At 41.2% G+C, this 17668-nt stretch overlaps 3 protein-coding genes across 5 annotated transcripts; all 3 read right to left on the bottom strand.

The window, feature by feature from the left end:
* Positions 1 to 51: 51 nt before the first annotated feature.
* Positions 52 to 7645, bottom strand: wipf1b (WAS/WASL interacting protein family, member 1b). 3 transcript variants are annotated; one of them, XM_049736479.2, is made up of 10 exons: positions 7405 to 7645; positions 4535 to 4642; positions 2801 to 2901; positions 2585 to 2708; positions 2275 to 2436; positions 1509 to 2205; positions 1321 to 1421; positions 1012 to 1245; positions 819 to 932; positions 52 to 734 (listed from the first exon to the last, which is right to left on the bottom strand). In XM_049736479.2, the coding sequence occupies exons 3-10, from the start codon at positions 2858 to 2860 to the stop codon at positions 682 to 684; spliced, it is 1545 nt and encodes a 514-aa protein (XP_049592436.1). In that variant the 5' UTR covers positions 2861 to 2901; positions 4535 to 4642; positions 7405 to 7645; the 3' UTR covers positions 52 to 681. The 3 variants fall into 3 exon arrangements, with proteins under 3 accessions (XP_049592436.1, XP_049592437.1, XP_049592438.1); XM_049736480.2 differs by having other exon boundaries at positions 4535 to 4567; XM_049736481.2 differs by lacking the exon at positions 4535 to 4642.
* Positions 7646 to 8210: 565 nt separating this feature from the next.
* On the bottom strand, positions 8211 to 10170 carry ciao2b (cytosolic iron-sulfur assembly component 2B). Its single transcript, XM_049736485.2, has 5 exons — positions 9906 to 10170; positions 9584 to 9663; positions 9321 to 9446; positions 9173 to 9218; positions 8211 to 9108 (listed from the first exon to the last, which is right to left on the bottom strand). The coding sequence occupies exons 1-5, from the start codon at positions 10030 to 10032 to the stop codon at positions 9008 to 9010; spliced, it is 480 nt and encodes a 159-aa protein (XP_049592442.1). The 5' UTR covers positions 10033 to 10170; the 3' UTR covers positions 8211 to 9007.
* A 2483-nt stretch (positions 10171 to 12653) lies between these two features.
* On the bottom strand, positions 12654 to 17232 carry LOC125978780 (galectin-related protein). Its single transcript, XM_049736452.2, has 5 exons — positions 16901 to 17232; positions 16568 to 16651; positions 16057 to 16145; positions 15120 to 15309; positions 12654 to 13823 (listed from the first exon to the last, which is right to left on the bottom strand). Exons 1-5 carry the CDS (start codon positions 16943 to 16945, stop codon positions 13680 to 13682), a joined length of 552 nt encoding a protein of 183 aa, XP_049592409.1. The 5' UTR covers positions 16946 to 17232; the 3' UTR covers positions 12654 to 13679.
* Between the last annotated feature and the right edge of the window lie 436 nt (positions 17233 to 17668).

Raw genomic sequence — 17668 nt, 5'->3', positions numbered from 1 at the left:
GACATGTTGTAAAGCAAAAAAAAAAAAAAAAAAACGCTTACTACTGCACAGTTTCGGTAAGAACAACTTTACCACTCGCTTTAAGCATACAGAACAAGGCGTTTTTTAAACAAATAAAAAATACATCAGTGCTGTTGTTGCAGCCGTGTGCAATATCATCCAAGTCGTGGACGTGAATTAAAGAATGTGCTGTGGTGAAAATGAAAATTAAATGGAAAAAAAAAAATAGTACCATTCCAAGACAGAAATAAGTAAACACACTGTGAAGGCACGTGTGGCTGTTGGTGAAATTTGACATTGCATTTCCCCCGATGCAGCAGCGGTTTTTACAACTGAATACTGTACTCGAGCAAAAAAATACGGAAATTATTTTATCTAAGGCACAAATGGGAATTAATCCCCGGCATTCTCCTTAAGGCACAAACCTTCAACATTCCAACACTTTAAAAAAAGAAAAAAATCACCTGAGAAAGCTGATTGACTGTGTCACATTCATTTTGTGCTTGCAAATGTTCTCAGGATGGAAGAAAAAATGGAAAAAGAAATTTAGAGTAATCAATTAAATATGGGGAAAGCAGGAAATGGAATCTTGTGATAGTGGAACACATTCCACTGGTGTTTAAAATCTCTCCACTTAAACATTTTTTCATCTGTTCCTCAGGTCAACTTAGCAAGTCTTCTTCACCTGGGTACAGGAGGAAGAGGAGGAGCCCCTCGTTCCTTTTTACCTGAACCTGTAGACAACAAAAGTATCGAAAAAAGATTAATTGGTGATGTAATAGTGGTGATTGAGAGAATAAAATCATTTCTTGGCTGACCTCTGCCTTCGGTCCTGCTCATTTTGCTGGGGTATGTCTTGTGAAAGTGTTGATAGGGTTCGGGTGGAGGAAGATCTGACACGGGATGGAAATTGAACCGAAGCTCCCAATCATCTGCGACAATGTGGAAAATCACGTTTGAAGCCAATCATCATAAACAGTCACAATAAAATTAGCCATTATGAGCACTCACCGTGCATTTGGTTGTGGTGCGAGTTCTGGAAGCCGTTGCCAATGGGTGGCAGGGGTGGCGGAGGGGCGCCCCCTCCACCTGTACCAGGTCTGTCTGGAGGTAGGGGTGGCCTACCTCCGGGCCCACCTCGCGGGGACTCTGACCCCGGCCGCCCGATAGGAGAATGCGCTGGCGATGACCTTATGGTCGCGGCGCCCATGCTACGGACCGAGGGGGGAGGCGGAGGAAGCGGGCCTGTGGAGGTGAGATTAAACGTCAACGTCATAACTTTAGAAACTTAGTACATGATGTCATATTGATTTTGCCAACCTGTGCGCCCCGACGATTGGTTTCTTCCAAAGGATGGCGGCCTCTCATTGGGTGGGGGAGGGAGTGGTCCTGTCCGGGTATGGGGTGAAGAACCACAAGTGCTGGAGATGAACAACAACAACATTACAACGCTGATTGGAGGAACCATACATTATACAAGATGGAGGAATGTTTTGTTTTGGGCGTACCTGAGTGAAGTGTTTCTCTGCGGTAGACGAGGCGTGCAGTGGTCGTCCCCCACAGGGGGCGTCGGTGGCAGAGGAGGTGGCCCTGGTCGTCCCGGTGGGAGTGGCGGCGCCCCCCCTCCGGAGCGAGAGGAGACAGAAGATGGCGGTTTGGAGTTGACGGCGGGAGGCGGTGGAGGGGGTATGTCTCGGGGCATGGACGGCCGGTGCCCTCCAATGGGGGCCGGCGGGGGTGGGGGTCGGTCATCGGGAAGCGGGGGCCGCCCTCCGGGAGCTGGGGGTAACGGAGGTCTGCTGTTACTCGGCGGTGGCGGGGGCGGTGAAGAGAAGGTCGTCCTCGAGGAGCCACCCGGGGGTGGTGGCAGAGGCCCGTGCCGGCCCGGGGGTAGACTCGGGGGTGGCGGTCCTGACGAAGGGCTGGGTCTTGGTCCTACGGGGAGGGATGGAGGTGGCGGCCCCCCGCGGGGATTGAAGTTCTGGTTGGGTCGAGGCGTATTGGGGATGGGAGGGGGGGCACCCCCTGGAGTGTCTTGCCTCGAGGAGAAATTCGTGCGGCTCTTGGGCGGATCGGGAACCCCACCACGGACCACAGAAGGCGCACCTGGAAGCTTGGGAGGACCAGTGGAGCCCCCGCTGAATGGGCTGGGGCTCCCACCAAAGCGACTTGGAGGGAGTACGGGTCCTCTATTGGCTCCCGAGTCTGGAGGAAGGAGTAAAACATGAACTCAATGAAATTGTTTTTTTCTCATACTTTCACTTCGTTTTTTACCACTGGAATCTCGATTGGCAGCCGAGCGGAGTTTTGGCATCCCGCCCGCAAACAGGCCTCCTAAACCAGAAGGAGCGCCGCCACCAAATCCTCCACCTGAACCTCCACCTCCACCTGAAACTCCTCCTCCGGAACCACCAGTTCCTCCCCCTCCTTTGGGTTCTAGGATAAAAGTTATAATGTTGTGTACAACTTTAATGTAGCATATTTATCATATTATATGGTAAGTATTAAATCTGCATTAGTGCACATAAAATAATTCATCCAATTGACAGTAAATAATAATTAAATGGTCAAAAATATTGCTTACTGTCCAACAGGGGTCCACTACGGTCATTGGTGACCGCCTTTTTGAGTTTAGCTCCTTTACAAATGTCGGACAGCAGAGCATTGCGTCCCTTCTGCTCTCCGCGACTCGGCCTCTCGGTGTTGGCCTGGAACAGTCGCAGGTTAGGACCAATTGACAGAATCGCTACATGGATTAAAAAAATACATAGAGCTTATTATGATGGATTCTGTGGCTTACAAATCCAAGGCTGGGAGGGGGCGGGGGTCCCGGGGGAGGAGGGGGCGGCGGGGCGGGCATCTCTCCACGTTTAGGCGGTCTGCAATAGATGCTGCTGCACCCTGATTGACAACCAAGCAATGTCAAGAGTCATCAAAACATTTTCATTCATTTAGCTTTCCCATGACACAATAATTAATAATATATGTCACAAACAAGATGAACTTTGCTGAAGACTAACGCAACGCTCAGCCCATTTCCTGTAAGCTGTGACAAAATGGTGCATGTGAGGGCATCAGGCAGGAAGTGGAAGCGCCCATTTTGACACCTCTCTCAGCTTGGCTTGTTGAATTACAATTTATACTCACGTGGCTCGTTTTGCTGACCAAGCAAAAGCAAGCAGGCCACTCACACAACTAGCGCCTCTGTTTTTGCAACCATCGTAAGAGCGCTGGAATGTGTCTTAACGTAAGGAACCCCTCCAAAAAAAAAACATCTGGATCAAAAAACTCCAATAAATTAATTAAACTAATGACACTAATTAAAATACACACAAAAATATAATAGCCTAAAATGTAAACTGACATCAATGACATGTTGAGTGTATCTCTTGAAGTCACATGCGCACTAACATTCACACACTGTGATCAGCTGTGAACACAGTGCTGCAATTGTGCATGTGTGTGTGTGTGTGTGTGTGTGTGTGTGTGTGTGTGTGTGTGTCCAACGCAATAACAAACGGTCCAATTGTTTCCTTTCTCACGTCTGCCGTACTTTTCCATCTCTGTATTCCAGAAATGTTCAAATGTACTTAAAGCTGCATAAGTACAATTTATGGGTCCGATTATTAGTTTAAAAAGTTTTCATATTCTAACTATGCAGGAATTTGAACACAAATAGTGCAGCAACACGTAGACAGACAATATACAGATAATGACAAGCCCAGTTGTGACCGTCTTCTTTGTGTACGCTACATACGCATGCATGTATTATACTGACCCCTGGTGGCAATGTTGCACACACCAGAAAGAGGAGCCAAATAAGAGAAGAAAAACAAAGTCATTTCAGATGTCTTAAGCACTGCGTAGCCAGAAATGTTGGCGGTGCAAGAAGTACGCTGCTGAGTGGCTAAGCTAACATCCTGTGTGACTACACACACGCACGGACACACACACACACACACACAAGCAGATGTGCTGTGTAATTTGATCTGACGTCTGTTCCTCATTGACTCAAAGCGTAAAACAGAAACATTCCACTTGTGAACATGTGTAGGAAAGCTATTTTTGTCAAATTTTTAATGCCATTTTTACACTGTTTAGAGGAAAGCAATATTTATTTTCTTTTACTTCATTATATTCATTTTTTAGGGTATAATATAAATGTATTTGTTTTACTTTTCAATAAATAATAGTGTTATTTTCCAAGTATTAAATATTTCTTTTAATTCTAGTCAAGTACAATTATGTCTTTATACTGTGTACATTTTGTTGGAACTGTTTTTTTTTCTATATTTATCACACTGTATATTTGAGTAATTGTATTTTACTTTGTAATATTGCTTTTTTTCATATTTGTTACTGTATTAATGCCTATTTTATTATTTATTATTATTTTACTTTTAATAATCAGTGAAACCTTATTAAAATGTCAAAAAGCAGCTTCCGCTTGATCTTTTTACCATGCAAAAATAACTTCTTCTAATCCAATAAAGTTTCAGTTATGAATATTTATAATATTTAGAACTGTACTCACTTAATCTGCGTCCATAGAAGAAAGAGCAGGATGCTGAGAAGACAATAGAAGAAGCACCTCAGTTCCTTCCTCATGTACATGCAAAGTGTGAGCAGCAGCCACATGCAGCTGAAAAAAGTCAAGAAAAAAAAAATAAAAAAGCAGAAGATGGGTGATTGCTAGAATGTAGAAAAAAAAAAAAGCCCCTCCTCCAGCACGATTTGACTTCCTGTAAGTGCACAACACTTGATATGCGGCACGCGCTATTTCCTCTTTTTCACTTCCCCAACCCAGCGTCCTCCATCAATTTTTGTTTATGACATTTTTCATGCATCTATTTATTCTCTGTTCATATAGGATTTTTATATTCATTTAAAATTCTTTTGAGTATCTGGAAAAAGTGTCAGACTAATACACCATTCATAATTTCATATTGTTGATACAATATATGTAAAAAAAAAAATATTGAAATGACAGTCAGTGACAACATAAGCCAAGATGATTGCATGAATGCTTCAAAAGTGAAAGTGCTCAAAGAATTTTGGAAAGAAGGCCACAAGCGCTATGCTAACTTCACAGCAGAAACTTCCTGTCACTTCCTGTCCTCTCAGCAAGGCACTTCCTGCTTACAAAGCGAAGCACCACAATGTCATGTTCAGTGAGGAGTAAAACCAAACCTGTCCAAGCTAGCGCTAACAAAAACTGAGCCCGCTGTAGCGTAGCATGAAGCTAATGCCGCATGCATGAACGGTCATTCTGCGCAGAGGCTTCGGCTAACTAAACTAACGCGTAGCAGGAATACAACTATGATGGGGGAGAAGATATGCAAGCTGCCACACAAGTGTAAAAAGAAGCTAACCACCGTCGCAATACAAATAAAGAGTTGGAATGCACATCCTTTGGCAACAGATGATTAATGTCAGCAAAGATGGTGATGCACAATAAAAAAATCATTTCCAGATCTAGACCGCACACACTAAAATGAACACGCACAAGCACTACTTTTTGCTGAAAGGCATTTTTATTTTCTCCTTTAGTGGGTGAAGCTATTTATTTACTAGCCCCATCAGCAACTCTATGACTTCATTGCACTGCCTAATATGATGATGTCATCGCATAGACTCATGAGTGCTGTTATTAATAAAGTGAAGGAGAACTGAAGACCTTTGTGCGGTCAACAAATGGGTGATTACTCTTTTTTTTGTGCAAATACAAAATAGACTGGAGATCATTTTTTAAATCCAGCAATCTAGAAATCTAACTATTGCTATTTTCAATACATCTATGTCTCTTTTGTCAGGGGGCGGGGATTGTAAACTAATGGCGCATAAGATGCCAAAAAAGCGCTAGCATACTCATGCTTGAAATATGAACGTGGCATTCTGACATGGAATATCTCAAGCATGAAAGAGGGAAAAAAAAAGATAACGGCAACAACAACAACTCAAATATGGCTGAGGAATGTCGAAGTTGCTCGACTGCTTATGAACACAGGAAAGTTATCGTTTCAATTTGTTCTGATGATTTACATTCATAGTCAAATATATCTATATTACCAGAAGCTACCATTAGATTTGTTACTTAATTGGTTCAAGAGGGTGACAAAAAAATTGGATGGTACCATTATGGGAGGGGTGGATGGACGCTTCCATTAATGCTAGCAAACTAACACAAGGTGACAGTAAAATTTTTTCATTTTTCTTTCATTGAAAGGGAGTCTTTTTTGTGTTATTTTAAAATAGCTGGTAAAGGGTACGCTTATCTCAAAATTGAATCCACGTGCGACAAATTTGTACTGTAACGGTTTGACGCATGTGACCAGGGAATACGTCTGAATGGAGGTTTCTATCTATGTCATGTGTTGAGTAAAGGCACTTGTCTGTAAAATTATTCTCTTCTAACCGTCTCCCCCATGTGTTAACTTTGGATGCCGTTGGACTTTGAAAGCCAAACCAGATGCGTTCCGTACTCATTTGTTCCCTTCATCTTCTTTACAGTCTTTCCGATTGTCACGTGGAAAGAGGGAGACGGGAAATGCTTTGACCGACTGAAACAATCAAAGACAATTGGTCTCGTAACAACCAGTGAGGAATCCCAACAATTCTGTCACAACTTGCAGGAGGAATTTGTTTCATTCACTACCATTGACGGCTATAGACGTTGAAGATCAATTTTAAATGGGTTGGCAGGAATGAGTTCAACTTTTTGGTTTGAGATTAATTAAAATATTCAACAATAATTTCTAAATCACTGAAAGGGAACATCAGAAATGCGCATTAGAATATTGCTAGTTAATATTTTTGACTTGTTTGTCAAGTTTCTTTAAATAACACCATGATATTGATGATTTTTTGTCTCTGCACATTAGAAAACAACCAACCACATTGCAATTTCAGATGATTATAGTAATCCCACATTTTCAAAGCCACTTTTAATTAACAACAAACCACTTAAAAGCCTAGAAAAAAAAGACGACCACCATTTATAATGTGCACAAGGGACATTCCATTAGGCACACACGTGGGTGGTCTAACAAAGTTGTTTAGCAATCTCCAACACTTCATTAATCAACACACCGTGCTTTCACTTGATTTTTTTTTTTAAAAGTTTCTCCAAATACTGACACAGGGCGCTCAGCTGGAAGATCGTTTTCTGTCAAACAGGATGCGCGCACACACATTCCACGTATTTGATGTGCAAGCGAGCAGATGTCCTTATATAAAGAACTCTTTCAGCATGATAATCAAAACCAAATGTTGAACGCAAAACACTTCTCCTTCAAACCAAACAGCTCCACGTACGCTCGTTTTATAAAAATCACTTTTTTTCCGGGCATTTTAAAAAGCTGGAATGGGTTAAAAAAAAAAAAGAGAGAGAAAGCATTAACCAACCTGGGCCTGCAGCCAACAAACACGCCTCGCTGAGCTCTCGAAGCAAGAAGTAGCCCCCTTCTCCTTCTTCTAAACAATCCCCGCAGCCCGAATCACTGCCAGCTGCTGTTTGAAGGAGGAGGAAGATGACAAGTCTTCATCATGTGCGCGTTACTTCCTCGCTGACGTGACTTTGCGTTACACCCCGACGCACGGGCCGGGCGGGCGGGCGTCACGCAGCGTCAAAGTCGTCGAATGGATGCAATCCATGGTCAAGTCTGCAGAGGGCGGAGACAGCTGCTCCTCCTCCTCCTCCTCCTCTTCGTCCTTCTACAGATGCGCCCGTGCACGCTTCTGCAGCCAAGTCCCTTCTTTCCGCGTGTCCGTGTAAAGGGATAAGAGACCGTTTATCTATTTAGGACACACCGATAAAGCAATGCAATGCACTTTGTGTTTGGTATCATTGTGATTTGTTTTATTTGGTTCAAAGGTGCACTTTATTTGTGCAAGCTGGGAAAACTACCATGCTTCGAAGTGGGGAGCAGTGCCATCTGGTGGACAGTTTTGACATGACAGGCTAATTCAAAGTCGCTGTAAAGTGAATAAAAATAAAATAAATTTGACTCAGCACAGAGACTATTGGTGATATGCATAGCAAATTGTAATTATTTTAAATTAATTGTTTCACTTGACATTTTTAAAGCTTCAAAATGGCAAAAGCTGACGTGAATTATAAATTTTTACACTGTTGACTTGCCTCAGAGGTTTCTGGACCACCCCACTCGATTTTTATTGTATGTGGGTACACATAAAAATGAAACATAAAGCAAAATTAAACATTTATTGAAACACAACATCACATTATTCCGCAATTGGCTGACAAACATTCGAGCAGACATCCTGATTATAAACCCCACAGTGCTGTTTTTCAAGATTTTCCGGAGGAAGAGCGTAAAATGCATAACAATTGGGAATATAAATATAAACACAAAGTTGTTTTGTAACCTGTGGCATCCGTGAAAGATGCATTTTAGAGATGTAGAACTAGTTATACAACCGCACACTGTGTAGGTGGTATTATTTTGATGCCACACACTTCCTAGAATGTGAAACTACGCTTCTTGTAAATGTTGCTTGCTTTTTTTTATGAATAATATTTTGATGAACACATTGGCCTTTTTTTGGTCATTATGGTGGTGCTTGGTTAAGTAGTTTTTTGTACTTAAAAAAAACCCTAAAATTTAAGAACCTCTGCTTTAAGAATTAGAGAAGATTTGGGTTACATAATCCCTCTTTTAAAACATTTTGTGTGTTACAGTGAAGAAGTTACATCACATGACGGATGCATCCCAGATGAAATCTTTTTTTTTTTTTAATCTGATGGAAAGAAAAGAGTTTCAGTAATGTTCCAGTAGCGCCACTTGGTGGTCATATATGACCATGACATGCATGAACATTAAAAAATATATATTTGTAAAATATCTCCATTGAATTAGCCATCATTGTCAAGAGCATGAAATGCCGATGACCTTTTAAGACATTTGCTTTGCCTCCGCTCCATATTTAACAACCTCAGCTAAGGCTCCAGTGGTGTCGGTGGAAGTAAGAGAACACTTGCAGTTCCTCAGATGCTCTTGGTGTACAAACACTGGTTGATCACCTCCAGCAGCGACGAGTTCTCCAGCGCCGCCGCCACTCGTTCTTTGTCGGCCAGCTGCTTGTTCACTAAGGCCACGAAAACAAATAAGAAATTTGCAAATTTGAGCGGGACAGCATAAAAGTGTCCTACCTGCATCCTCGGACGCATGTGTCCCAGGTGTGATGCGGACGTCGATCTGGAGTATGACACAAACACACAGGGTGAGTATAAAAAGTCTACACCCCCCTGTTTATATGCCAGGTTTTGGTGATACAGAAAATGAGATGCTACAGCGCACCTTGAATCTGTCGGGGAGTGAGCGAAGCAGCTTGACTTTGATTGATAGGCCGATAAGCGTGGCCATGCTACAGTGGGGGATGGTGGGCGTGAACTCTACGTGCACGTTGCTCTCGTTGTCGTCCACCTGATTACAGCATTAAGAAAGCAAGTTATGGATTATTACCATTGTCCTTATTTTTGTTCCAAATTTATTTAGGTCATATTTACTTTGTGAATGAAATGACGCCAAAAAGGAACAAACAAACAATACAGAGAACCTACTTTGACTCTGACTTGCTCCACCACGTTGAGCTCCTCCAGAGAGAGCGGATGCTCGGGATCATTGATGGATCTGATCATATGTTGCATCAGTTAAAGATAATCAATCATCCTCAACCTATCTTATGACCAAATGAGACGGGACGGTTTGCGATTCTACGGCAAGCCACACAGCTGTTCTGTAAACAGTGTATTTTGATCATTGGATATCTATAAAAATGAAAGCACGGTTTGTCAATTGCCATATTTTGTAAATGTAGAACTAAAATCATCAACACCATAATTTGCGGGTGACAGTGAGGAAAAAAAAAAAAAAAAAGGATATCAAAAATTTCTCTGTCATCGATAGGGTCGTGCACGTCTTCATCCTCGTCGTGAGCAGTCTGTAGTCTCTCGCCGGACCGCTCGAATATGACCGGGTTGGCGTTTTCCAATTGGGTGCCGCCAGACATTCTGTAACGGTACCTTTAGCCAACGAAACTCAAAAGTTTAACCCGATTTTGTAACTCGCAAATATGTTAGCTACAGCGTGCTACAATAACATACGCACATCCTGGAACAATTGCGCATGCGCAATACGCTGCACTTTCATAACAATGGCGAGTGATAGGGTCCAAAAAGTATAAAGCGCCACCACGAAAATTAAGATTAAACACACTCAACGTATACAATAAAATTTGCCCAGAAAAGCAACACAACATTAAAATGCATAAAATTACCTGTTTCTTGGTCGATACAACGTCAGTGTTGTTGGTGAAGTGGCTCATGATTTGCATACGTTGTGCTTGACTAAAACACGACACACTTCCGGGCACGACAGGAAGCGACAAAGTTTAAAAAGTAAAACGTTGCAAATTTATGGTTCAGATCCGTATGATTTTTTAAATTTTATTTATACGATTGTTTGTGAGTGGTATATCAGACTGGAGACACATTTAGACACATTTTTAATTAAAAAAAATACGTCAATCATGTTCATAAATGTATGTTTTCAAATAAATATAAACTCAAACACTACATTTACCAATATTAGAGATTTATTGGTTTTCAAATGAGGATCATTCTTTATTTTATTTTCCTTTTCTCTTCTTTCAAAAGCAGCAGAAGGAAAGTAAAGGAAAAATCGCAGAAGCCTGGACTGGTCTAAAAACAGAAGCGGAGTAGTTTTAGGCTATTTTAGGGGGATACCACACCGCAGAACATACTGCAGTGAAAATTGATACTTCACTTGATTTTGTGGTTTAAAAAACACACAACCCACAAAAAAAAAATGGATTTAGCTTTTCTTTACATATACCAGAAAAGTTTCATTGTTATTTAACCACTAAGTTGAGAGTTTATCACATAGTACTTATTATGCTGCAAAAAATAAAAACAACACAATCCCCCGAGGACACGTCATGGAACTTGTGACTCTTTCAAGGAAGACATAAATGCCTCAATTTGTCATGTACTGTATACCAAAGACTATAGTCTGCTTTTTCCTCAACTCAATTTCAAAACAAAATAAATATGTACATACGCACAGCTATGAAACAATTCCGTGGCAAAACGTGACATCTACTTTACAGACCAAGAAGTGTGAAATATATGCTTAAAAAACACTTGCCATTTATTTATGATCAAATCACAATCAGGAGGAAAACATTCATATCTCTCTATTAAAGGAATAAAGTGGTGCTTTGAGATACAAGCGATCCGATCCATTAGTTTATTAGAAGCGAGACAGTTTTATAACTTTAGGCAATTTGGAGCGTTTTAAATGGCTGTACCGTACAGATGTATGTATTATACTGCCCCCAGGTGGCCATGGTGCATACACCAGAAGAACAGCATAATATCCATTGAATAAAAGCAATTAAAAAAAAAAAACTACACTCTGTTTGATTATGTCAACACTATTTTCACAAAGTACAATATTTTAGGGATCTATTCCGCTTATTAAATATCAAAGGGTGAGAAATTGGAACAGATTAATGGCCTTTCCAATTCAAATGAACTTGTATCTCAATGAACCACTGTAGATGTAAACCTGAATAGGTTCAAATTAATGCTTTAGTGAATAACTATACCAAAAAAAAAAAACAACAACGTACCAGCTTGCATCTTTAGGATCACGTTCCGAGTATAAAATCGTATAAAGATGACATAGCAAACCAAATGAACAAGTTACTCTGCAAGTTAGGAAAGTTACCATTAAGACAATTGTGTAAACACGTTTCTCCTCTATGGGATAGGAACACTCAATTTCATCATTCAGCATCAATTCAATCAGGTCCTACTTTACACACAAAGTTGTTTAAAGTGTAGCAGTACCAAAATAACACCACAAGAAAAACTCCCTGCATCAACTCTTTTCTTCCTCAAAGTCATCGACAAACACGTTACGATTATTTATACAGCTTTTTTGTTTCCCTACACGAGTGAATGTGCTTGTTAAGATGGTCGAAAGCAAAACGTGTCATTACAACAGCAGTGTACTTGTAAGCCTGCAGTCCACACACACAGAGCACGTTTTGTTCTGCTGCTGCAGTAATGATGCAACAGGGTGGACGCGAGTTTCCTGTTTGCCTAAAAAAAGAAAAGAAAAAAAAAAAAAGCTAGGACCGGGCCGTGCGATCGCAGGAAGTCGTAGCGGGGGGAAGAAGAAAACTCTAATTTGGGGTTGAAAGTTGTTTTTACATTCTCGTAGGTCTCCCTTTTTTAAATGCTAGTATGTGATGTATATTCGCTGAGATTTTTGGGGGGAGAAAAGTTACTTTGGCACATTTTTTGAGCCTTTCTGTCACTCAAACTGAACCTAAACTAAAGCATGCAAGTCACACAGGCTTGTTTAAAATTGAATAAATCCAATTCCATATAATGACAACATCGGGGGGGGGGGGGGGGGGTTAGGGTTAGGGAAATTAGGGGGGGAAATTACATGACTTCTCTTAGCTACCATACATTCAAAACATGACCCCAATCTACTTCAAGCTGGAACCAAAAATAAACCATCACCTCATATTACCGCCAGATCACTAATTTGCACCGCAAATAATGTACAACACTTCAGGATGTGATAAATTGTATATCTTAATCCTGTTTGCCATTTAGCAATGCAAAATGTGACTAAAATGGGGGCAAAAATGCAAATTTTTATCTAAAATGCCCACCAGCCAGAATTCTATTTCCTGTTTATCTTCCTCCTCCTACGAGGAATCTTCATCAATTTAGACTATTTAGGTCATGTGTTGCCGTGACAACCAAGGGGCGGAAAAAAAAACCCAGACAGACCAAGGAAAAGAAGACGTGGTTGGAATACTCGACTCATCTTTGCAAAGCGATTTTTAGTGCAATAAAATCTAAATTTTACTCTTATTGTAAAACATGATGCCCTTGTGGAAGTGAAGAAAGAGCAAATAAAAAAGGCTCCAATTTGATATGCTTGTGTCTTTGTATGTAAGTAATTGTAATGGAAATGCAAGAAGAGATGTTTACATTTTTATGTTTTAATCTAATTTACAATGTATTATTGTTTTAAAATTAATTTAAAAATATGGGCATTTTTATTTATTTTTTTTATATTAACTTTTTTTTTTGTTAACTTAAGTCTTCAAACAAGTCTTGTCTTACTCAGTCCGGAAAAAAATAAATAAAAAGGCAAGACTCAGGGCTTTTAAATTTCTAACTTAATATTTCAACAATGTTTTTTAAATTCAATTAAAAAACAGCATTTCAATTAAAAAATAAATTGAAATTGGGAGCAAAAAATCTTTTAAAAAAAATACAAATTTAAAGAAACATTTATCATTTAAATTACCATCTATCCCTCCGGGGGGGATGCTTCAAGTGCTACATTTAAAAAAGAACCTTCCATAAATTTTTAAAGGAGAACGAAAATAGCAAGTTTAGCAACTTGACAAAACTAACACCTGAGAAACTAATAAACGAGAACTTGCTGAAAGGGGAAAAACAAATTTAAAGAAGGATAAGGAGCAGAGGCCCCTTGTTACATGTGAATGGCGGTGCATTTGCGTGTGTGTGTGTGTGTACGTGCTCAAGTCCTTAATACACACACACTCACCCTGCTGAGCTTTGTGTGCACGTGTGTGTGCGCTTAGCCCAGTTTGGTGATCTGAAGGTCTCCATCTATCCGCACCGTGTCGATGGAGGCCAAAGATTTTACTTTGTGGTAAAAGTCAAAAAGCTGGTGTCCGTCCACAAATATCCGGAACCTCTGGTGCTCGCAGTGGATCTCCACCTGGAAGCGAAGACACACTTGTGTCAACTTTGGTAACCATAACAGTGTCGGAACACAAACCATCGCCAACAGGAAGTCTGGAAAATGTGTTGAGACATTGCTACCAACTTGAACCACATTTTTCAGATATAATAAAAGCCAAAATGATCATAAATCCTCTCATCTCCTAAAATCATTCATCACAAAAGCGTTTGAGTAGAAGCTTGACTTGACTTGACTTGACTTGACTTGACTAATCTGCAGTCGTCCGTAGTTTCTGGCTCTGACTTTTATCAGCTGGATACTCTTACATAAGCAGTTGACGGAGCATGAGGTTCAACCAGAGAGGTCGTTTGAATATTTTGGCCTGGTTCTGGATACAGTTTTTGTTTCGAACCTCATTAGATAAGAGAGTGTATATTCTTAGCGGAGTGGCACATGTGCATTTAAGAATTACTAGAGCAGAAACGTGCGGACCTGAGGTCACATGATGTAAATTCATCACACGTTATCTACAGCTGACCTGATTTCATCATTCTCTGCTTTAATTGCGCAACAAATGATGCCATTTAGTGTCATTTTGCAATTGAGTGATCAATTGACCATTCGAAAATTTTAGAAATGTAAAAAAAATAAGATGCAGTAATATTTGTCAATTTTTCCCAGAGGATAAAGAATATATGCTTGTGAGGATTTTTATATTGTTTGTTTTTGTCTTGTTCCACTGTTGCGTAAGAGCAACATCCATGCTAGCTTTGTTAGCCGGTCCATAGTGATTGCTAAAGCTATTTCTTTTGCAGCTACAGAACTGCAGGACAGAAACTGAAGGTCCAAAGCGCCATGCAAGTCTAGTTGGTCCGCCTCGACTGCAATTACTGTGTTGGACAAAACCGCAACATGTTTTATCACCGTCTTCAAGACGTGGTTTCGGTTTATGGAACGGAAACAATGCTCAAGTGCTCATTGTCAACATGTGAGCTTCGGTGGAAACGCATGAGTCACCTTTTGGGAGCCTCAACAAGACAGAAAAAGTTGCAATTTTGGCAAGCGCGTGAACAATGTATATATTTTTGGGGTCTGAAACTCATCGCTCAAAATTCAGAAAGTTTGAAAAATACATTGACCAATAAGCGGTACGCACGGAAAAGACAAGTCTGCCATTTTGGCTGGGAGCAGCCATTTTGTGACCCCCCTTCACTTATTTATGCCACCAATATCAAAATTTGTATTAGCACCATAAATAAAATAAAATAAAATAAAATAAAATTAAATTAAATGCTTGACAGAGTCAATTTGAGATGAATGAAAGTTTTTTACCCTGAAAGGCTGATCTGGGATGAAGGGAAAGTAGACAGTGGAGGCCTCCTCCTCTGTCCACTTGCCGGCTACGCAGGCGCTGCGCAGAAACTGGCGATCCGAGAAGCGGGCGGTGAGTTTGAGGGCCACATCGTACGCCGCCTCCTTATCCTTGTCCTTGTCCCGGCCGCAGGTCAAGCTCACATCAAAGCTGAAGGGGAGGGAAAGCAGAAGTTGCCAGATGTTTGAATCTGAAGGCTAATCTGGGATGATGGCTCCAATGAATCATAATGCGCTGCTCGTTTGGGCATCCAGTATCCCGCAGCTTCGTGTGCACACATGCAGAAAACTGACACTAACAAGCTCGAGGCAAGTCAGACAAAAGTATTGGGACACTTCAGAGTGACCTAGCTTAAATCAAGCACTTTGCATTTTATTTGATCGTATAAAAGAGCTAACTACTCCAACTATTTATTGATGAATTTATAGATTGAAGTGTGTCCCAATACATTAGTCCAGTAGTAACATGAACTTTGTCATGGATGTGGCCAGCTGCAGTGAGAGATGAAGTCACCACGAGGTGGGCGGGGAAGGTTAGTTCCACGTTGAACTTTCCATGTAGGGTCAAGTCACACCCAGACAATTTTTTTTTTTTTTCTCCTCTCACTCGTTCTGGAGAGGGAACGCCCTGACTGTCCTCACATACTTAAAGAAGGCGTCATTCATCTTCATGTGGTGCCCACAGCAGTAATTATTTATTGCATTGAGGTGGGCGGAGGGGTTCGAGGGGAGTGGCTCGACTTCTTGAACAAAAGGATTCATCTGTTTAAATTGTAAGTGGGTAACATAAGGTTTGTGGGCCTTTTACAGACCCACCAGACCAATTTATCCAGTTTAAAAATACACAGAGAAATTGTTAAGAAATTTCTTTTATGTTTTGCTCATTAAAAAAAATTACCTCTCTGGTTCCAAGTCCACAATGCCCATCACGATGATCTTCTTCCCGGGCCTCATGCCACCTCGTATGCGTCCACTGAAGGGAACTGTCTATAATTAAAAAAATAACAATAATAAAAATACTGCATCCATGTGAAAATGGCCGAAAAATCGAAATTGTCCCCAAGGTTGTGGGGGTGGCCACCTCGTAACTCCGCCCCTGAATGTGAATTCAAATATATTTTTGTGTACATGCCCAGTGGGTGGCTGACTAACAAGTCCAGGGTGGACACTGCTTCTTGCGCCAGAAATATTTTCTTCTCCACAAAACTGTACTCTAAATTGTCCATAGATGTGAATGTGAATGTTTTTATCATGCAAGTTAGACAAATTAATAATGCAATGTGTACCCCGCTTTTCATCCAAAAGGAGCTGGGATAGTCTCCCTCTCACCCTGGACCACAATTCGGCCTGACGGTATGCAAAATGGATGAATGGATGTCCAATCCCCCCCCCCCCCCATTCATTCCTACCAGGAGCCGCGCTAGATCCTCCTTGTCAGGTGAGATGAGGCCGACGCTCCCCAGCGAGTCGTTCAGCTGCTCGTCCTCCACCACCTGCAAAAATAAATCCTTTTTTTAAACAATCGCAACAAATAAAATAAAGGTCCTTGATCACAAGGGAGCTCCAACCGAGTCGGTCAATCCACCGAGCACCGGAGGGTCAGGTGAGCCCCCCCTGCACCCACAAACGCCTCGCCTCGCTGCGTGCACAAGATTGCGGTGCAACAATCGAAATACGCACGCAGACAAAGCGAAACGATTTTAAAAAGCAAATCCGCTGCGTCAGGCTGCAAGAATACTCACAATCGCGTCGTTTTCTGCTGCCTGCACCGCCATCTTGAGCCGCATAGGATGCTGTCTGTCCCGGAGGAGGAGGGAAAAGAGGAGGAGGAGGAGGGGGAGTGGAGAGTTGCCCTGCCGGCCGGCTTGGGAGCGCTGTGTGTCGGCGTCGTGGCACTCCTTCTGCAGGGCGTCGTGCGTGGTTGTCACCCTCCTTTCTGACTGCGTATATGGGCGGCCTAGTCGCAGTGGTCGCCGGAGGGTATCCCCGTTTATCTGCTGACGTATGCTTTATTCATAATTACACACTTCCCCCAGTTTAATCCCCGTCTGTTGGAGAGAGCTAATCACACACTTCAACCAATTACACAACATGGGCGTGTGCGTGTGTATTTTTAAACCCACCCCAATGTCTATCCTTGCAGTGTTTTATTGACGAGCCAATTGAAACCACATGTTTCTTTAAAGTCATGTTTTCAATCATATTTATTTTCCCCTATTTTAATTGAGTGACAGCCCTGCCCCTTTGTTGGGCGCGCCTTTTTTATATGCAAATCCTCTGCTGCCCCCAAGTGGACATCTGATGCCATTACAATTAATTTTTCACATATTATTTTCTTTTTTATTTTCCTTTGATTCTTTGTTGCCTTTATTAATACAACTAATATTATTAATTTAATATAATATTAATATATATTAGAAGAATTGTTGTAGTTATTCTAATATATTAGTTTGTTGATCCTGGAAATTATCGAGCGACATTTGCTATACCTTCACTTTTTATTTGTTTTA

Source organism: Syngnathus scovelli, chromosome 12 (assembly GCF_024217435.2).
Source record: "Syngnathus scovelli strain Florida chromosome 12, RoL_Ssco_1.2, whole genome shotgun sequence".
NCBI lineage: Eukaryota > Metazoa > Chordata > Actinopteri > Syngnathiformes > Syngnathidae > Syngnathus > Syngnathus scovelli.
The sequence above is the reverse complement of the archived record's forward strand: the minus strand, read 5'-3'. Positions and strand labels throughout refer to the sequence as shown.

Bases quoted from the DNA above. Each gene is read 5' to 3' on its own strand.
- wipf1b (XM_049736479.2), bottom strand. From the start codon at position 2,860: ATGCCCGCCCCGCCGCCCCCTCCTCCCCCGGGACCCCCGCCCCCTCCC. The intron at 2,709-2,800 runs GTAAGCCACAGA...CGACTGTTCCAG, and splicing joins CCCCTCCCAGCCTTGGATTT to GCCAACACCGAGAGGCCGAG. The intron at 933-1,011 runs GTGAGTGCTCAT...ACATTGTCGCAG, and splicing joins GCACCACAACCAAATGCACG to ATGATTGGGAGCTTCGGTTC.
- ciao2b (XM_049736485.2), bottom strand. From the start codon at position 10,032: ATGTCTGGCGGCACCCAATTGGAAAACGCCAACCCGGTCATATTCGAG. The intron at 9,664-9,905 runs ATATCCTTTTTT...AACTGATGCAAC, and splicing joins CGATGACAGAGAAATTTTTG to ATATGATCAGATCCATCAAT. The intron at 9,219-9,320 runs GTGCGCTGTAGC...GTCATACTCCAG, and splicing joins CACTCCCCGACAGATTCAAG to ATCGACGTCCGCATCACACC.
- LOC125978780 (XM_049736452.2), bottom strand. From the start codon at position 16,945: ATGCGGCTCAAGATGGCGGTGCAGGCAGCAGAAAACGACGCGATT. The intron at 15,310-16,056 runs GTAATTTTTTTT...CCTCCCCTTCAG, and splicing joins GTGGACTTGGAACCAGAGAG to CTTTGATGTGAGCTTGACCT. The intron at 13,824-15,119 runs GTAAAAAACTTT...CTTCGCTTCCAG, and splicing joins TCCCAGATCAGCCTTTCAGG to GTGGAGATCCACTGCGAGCA.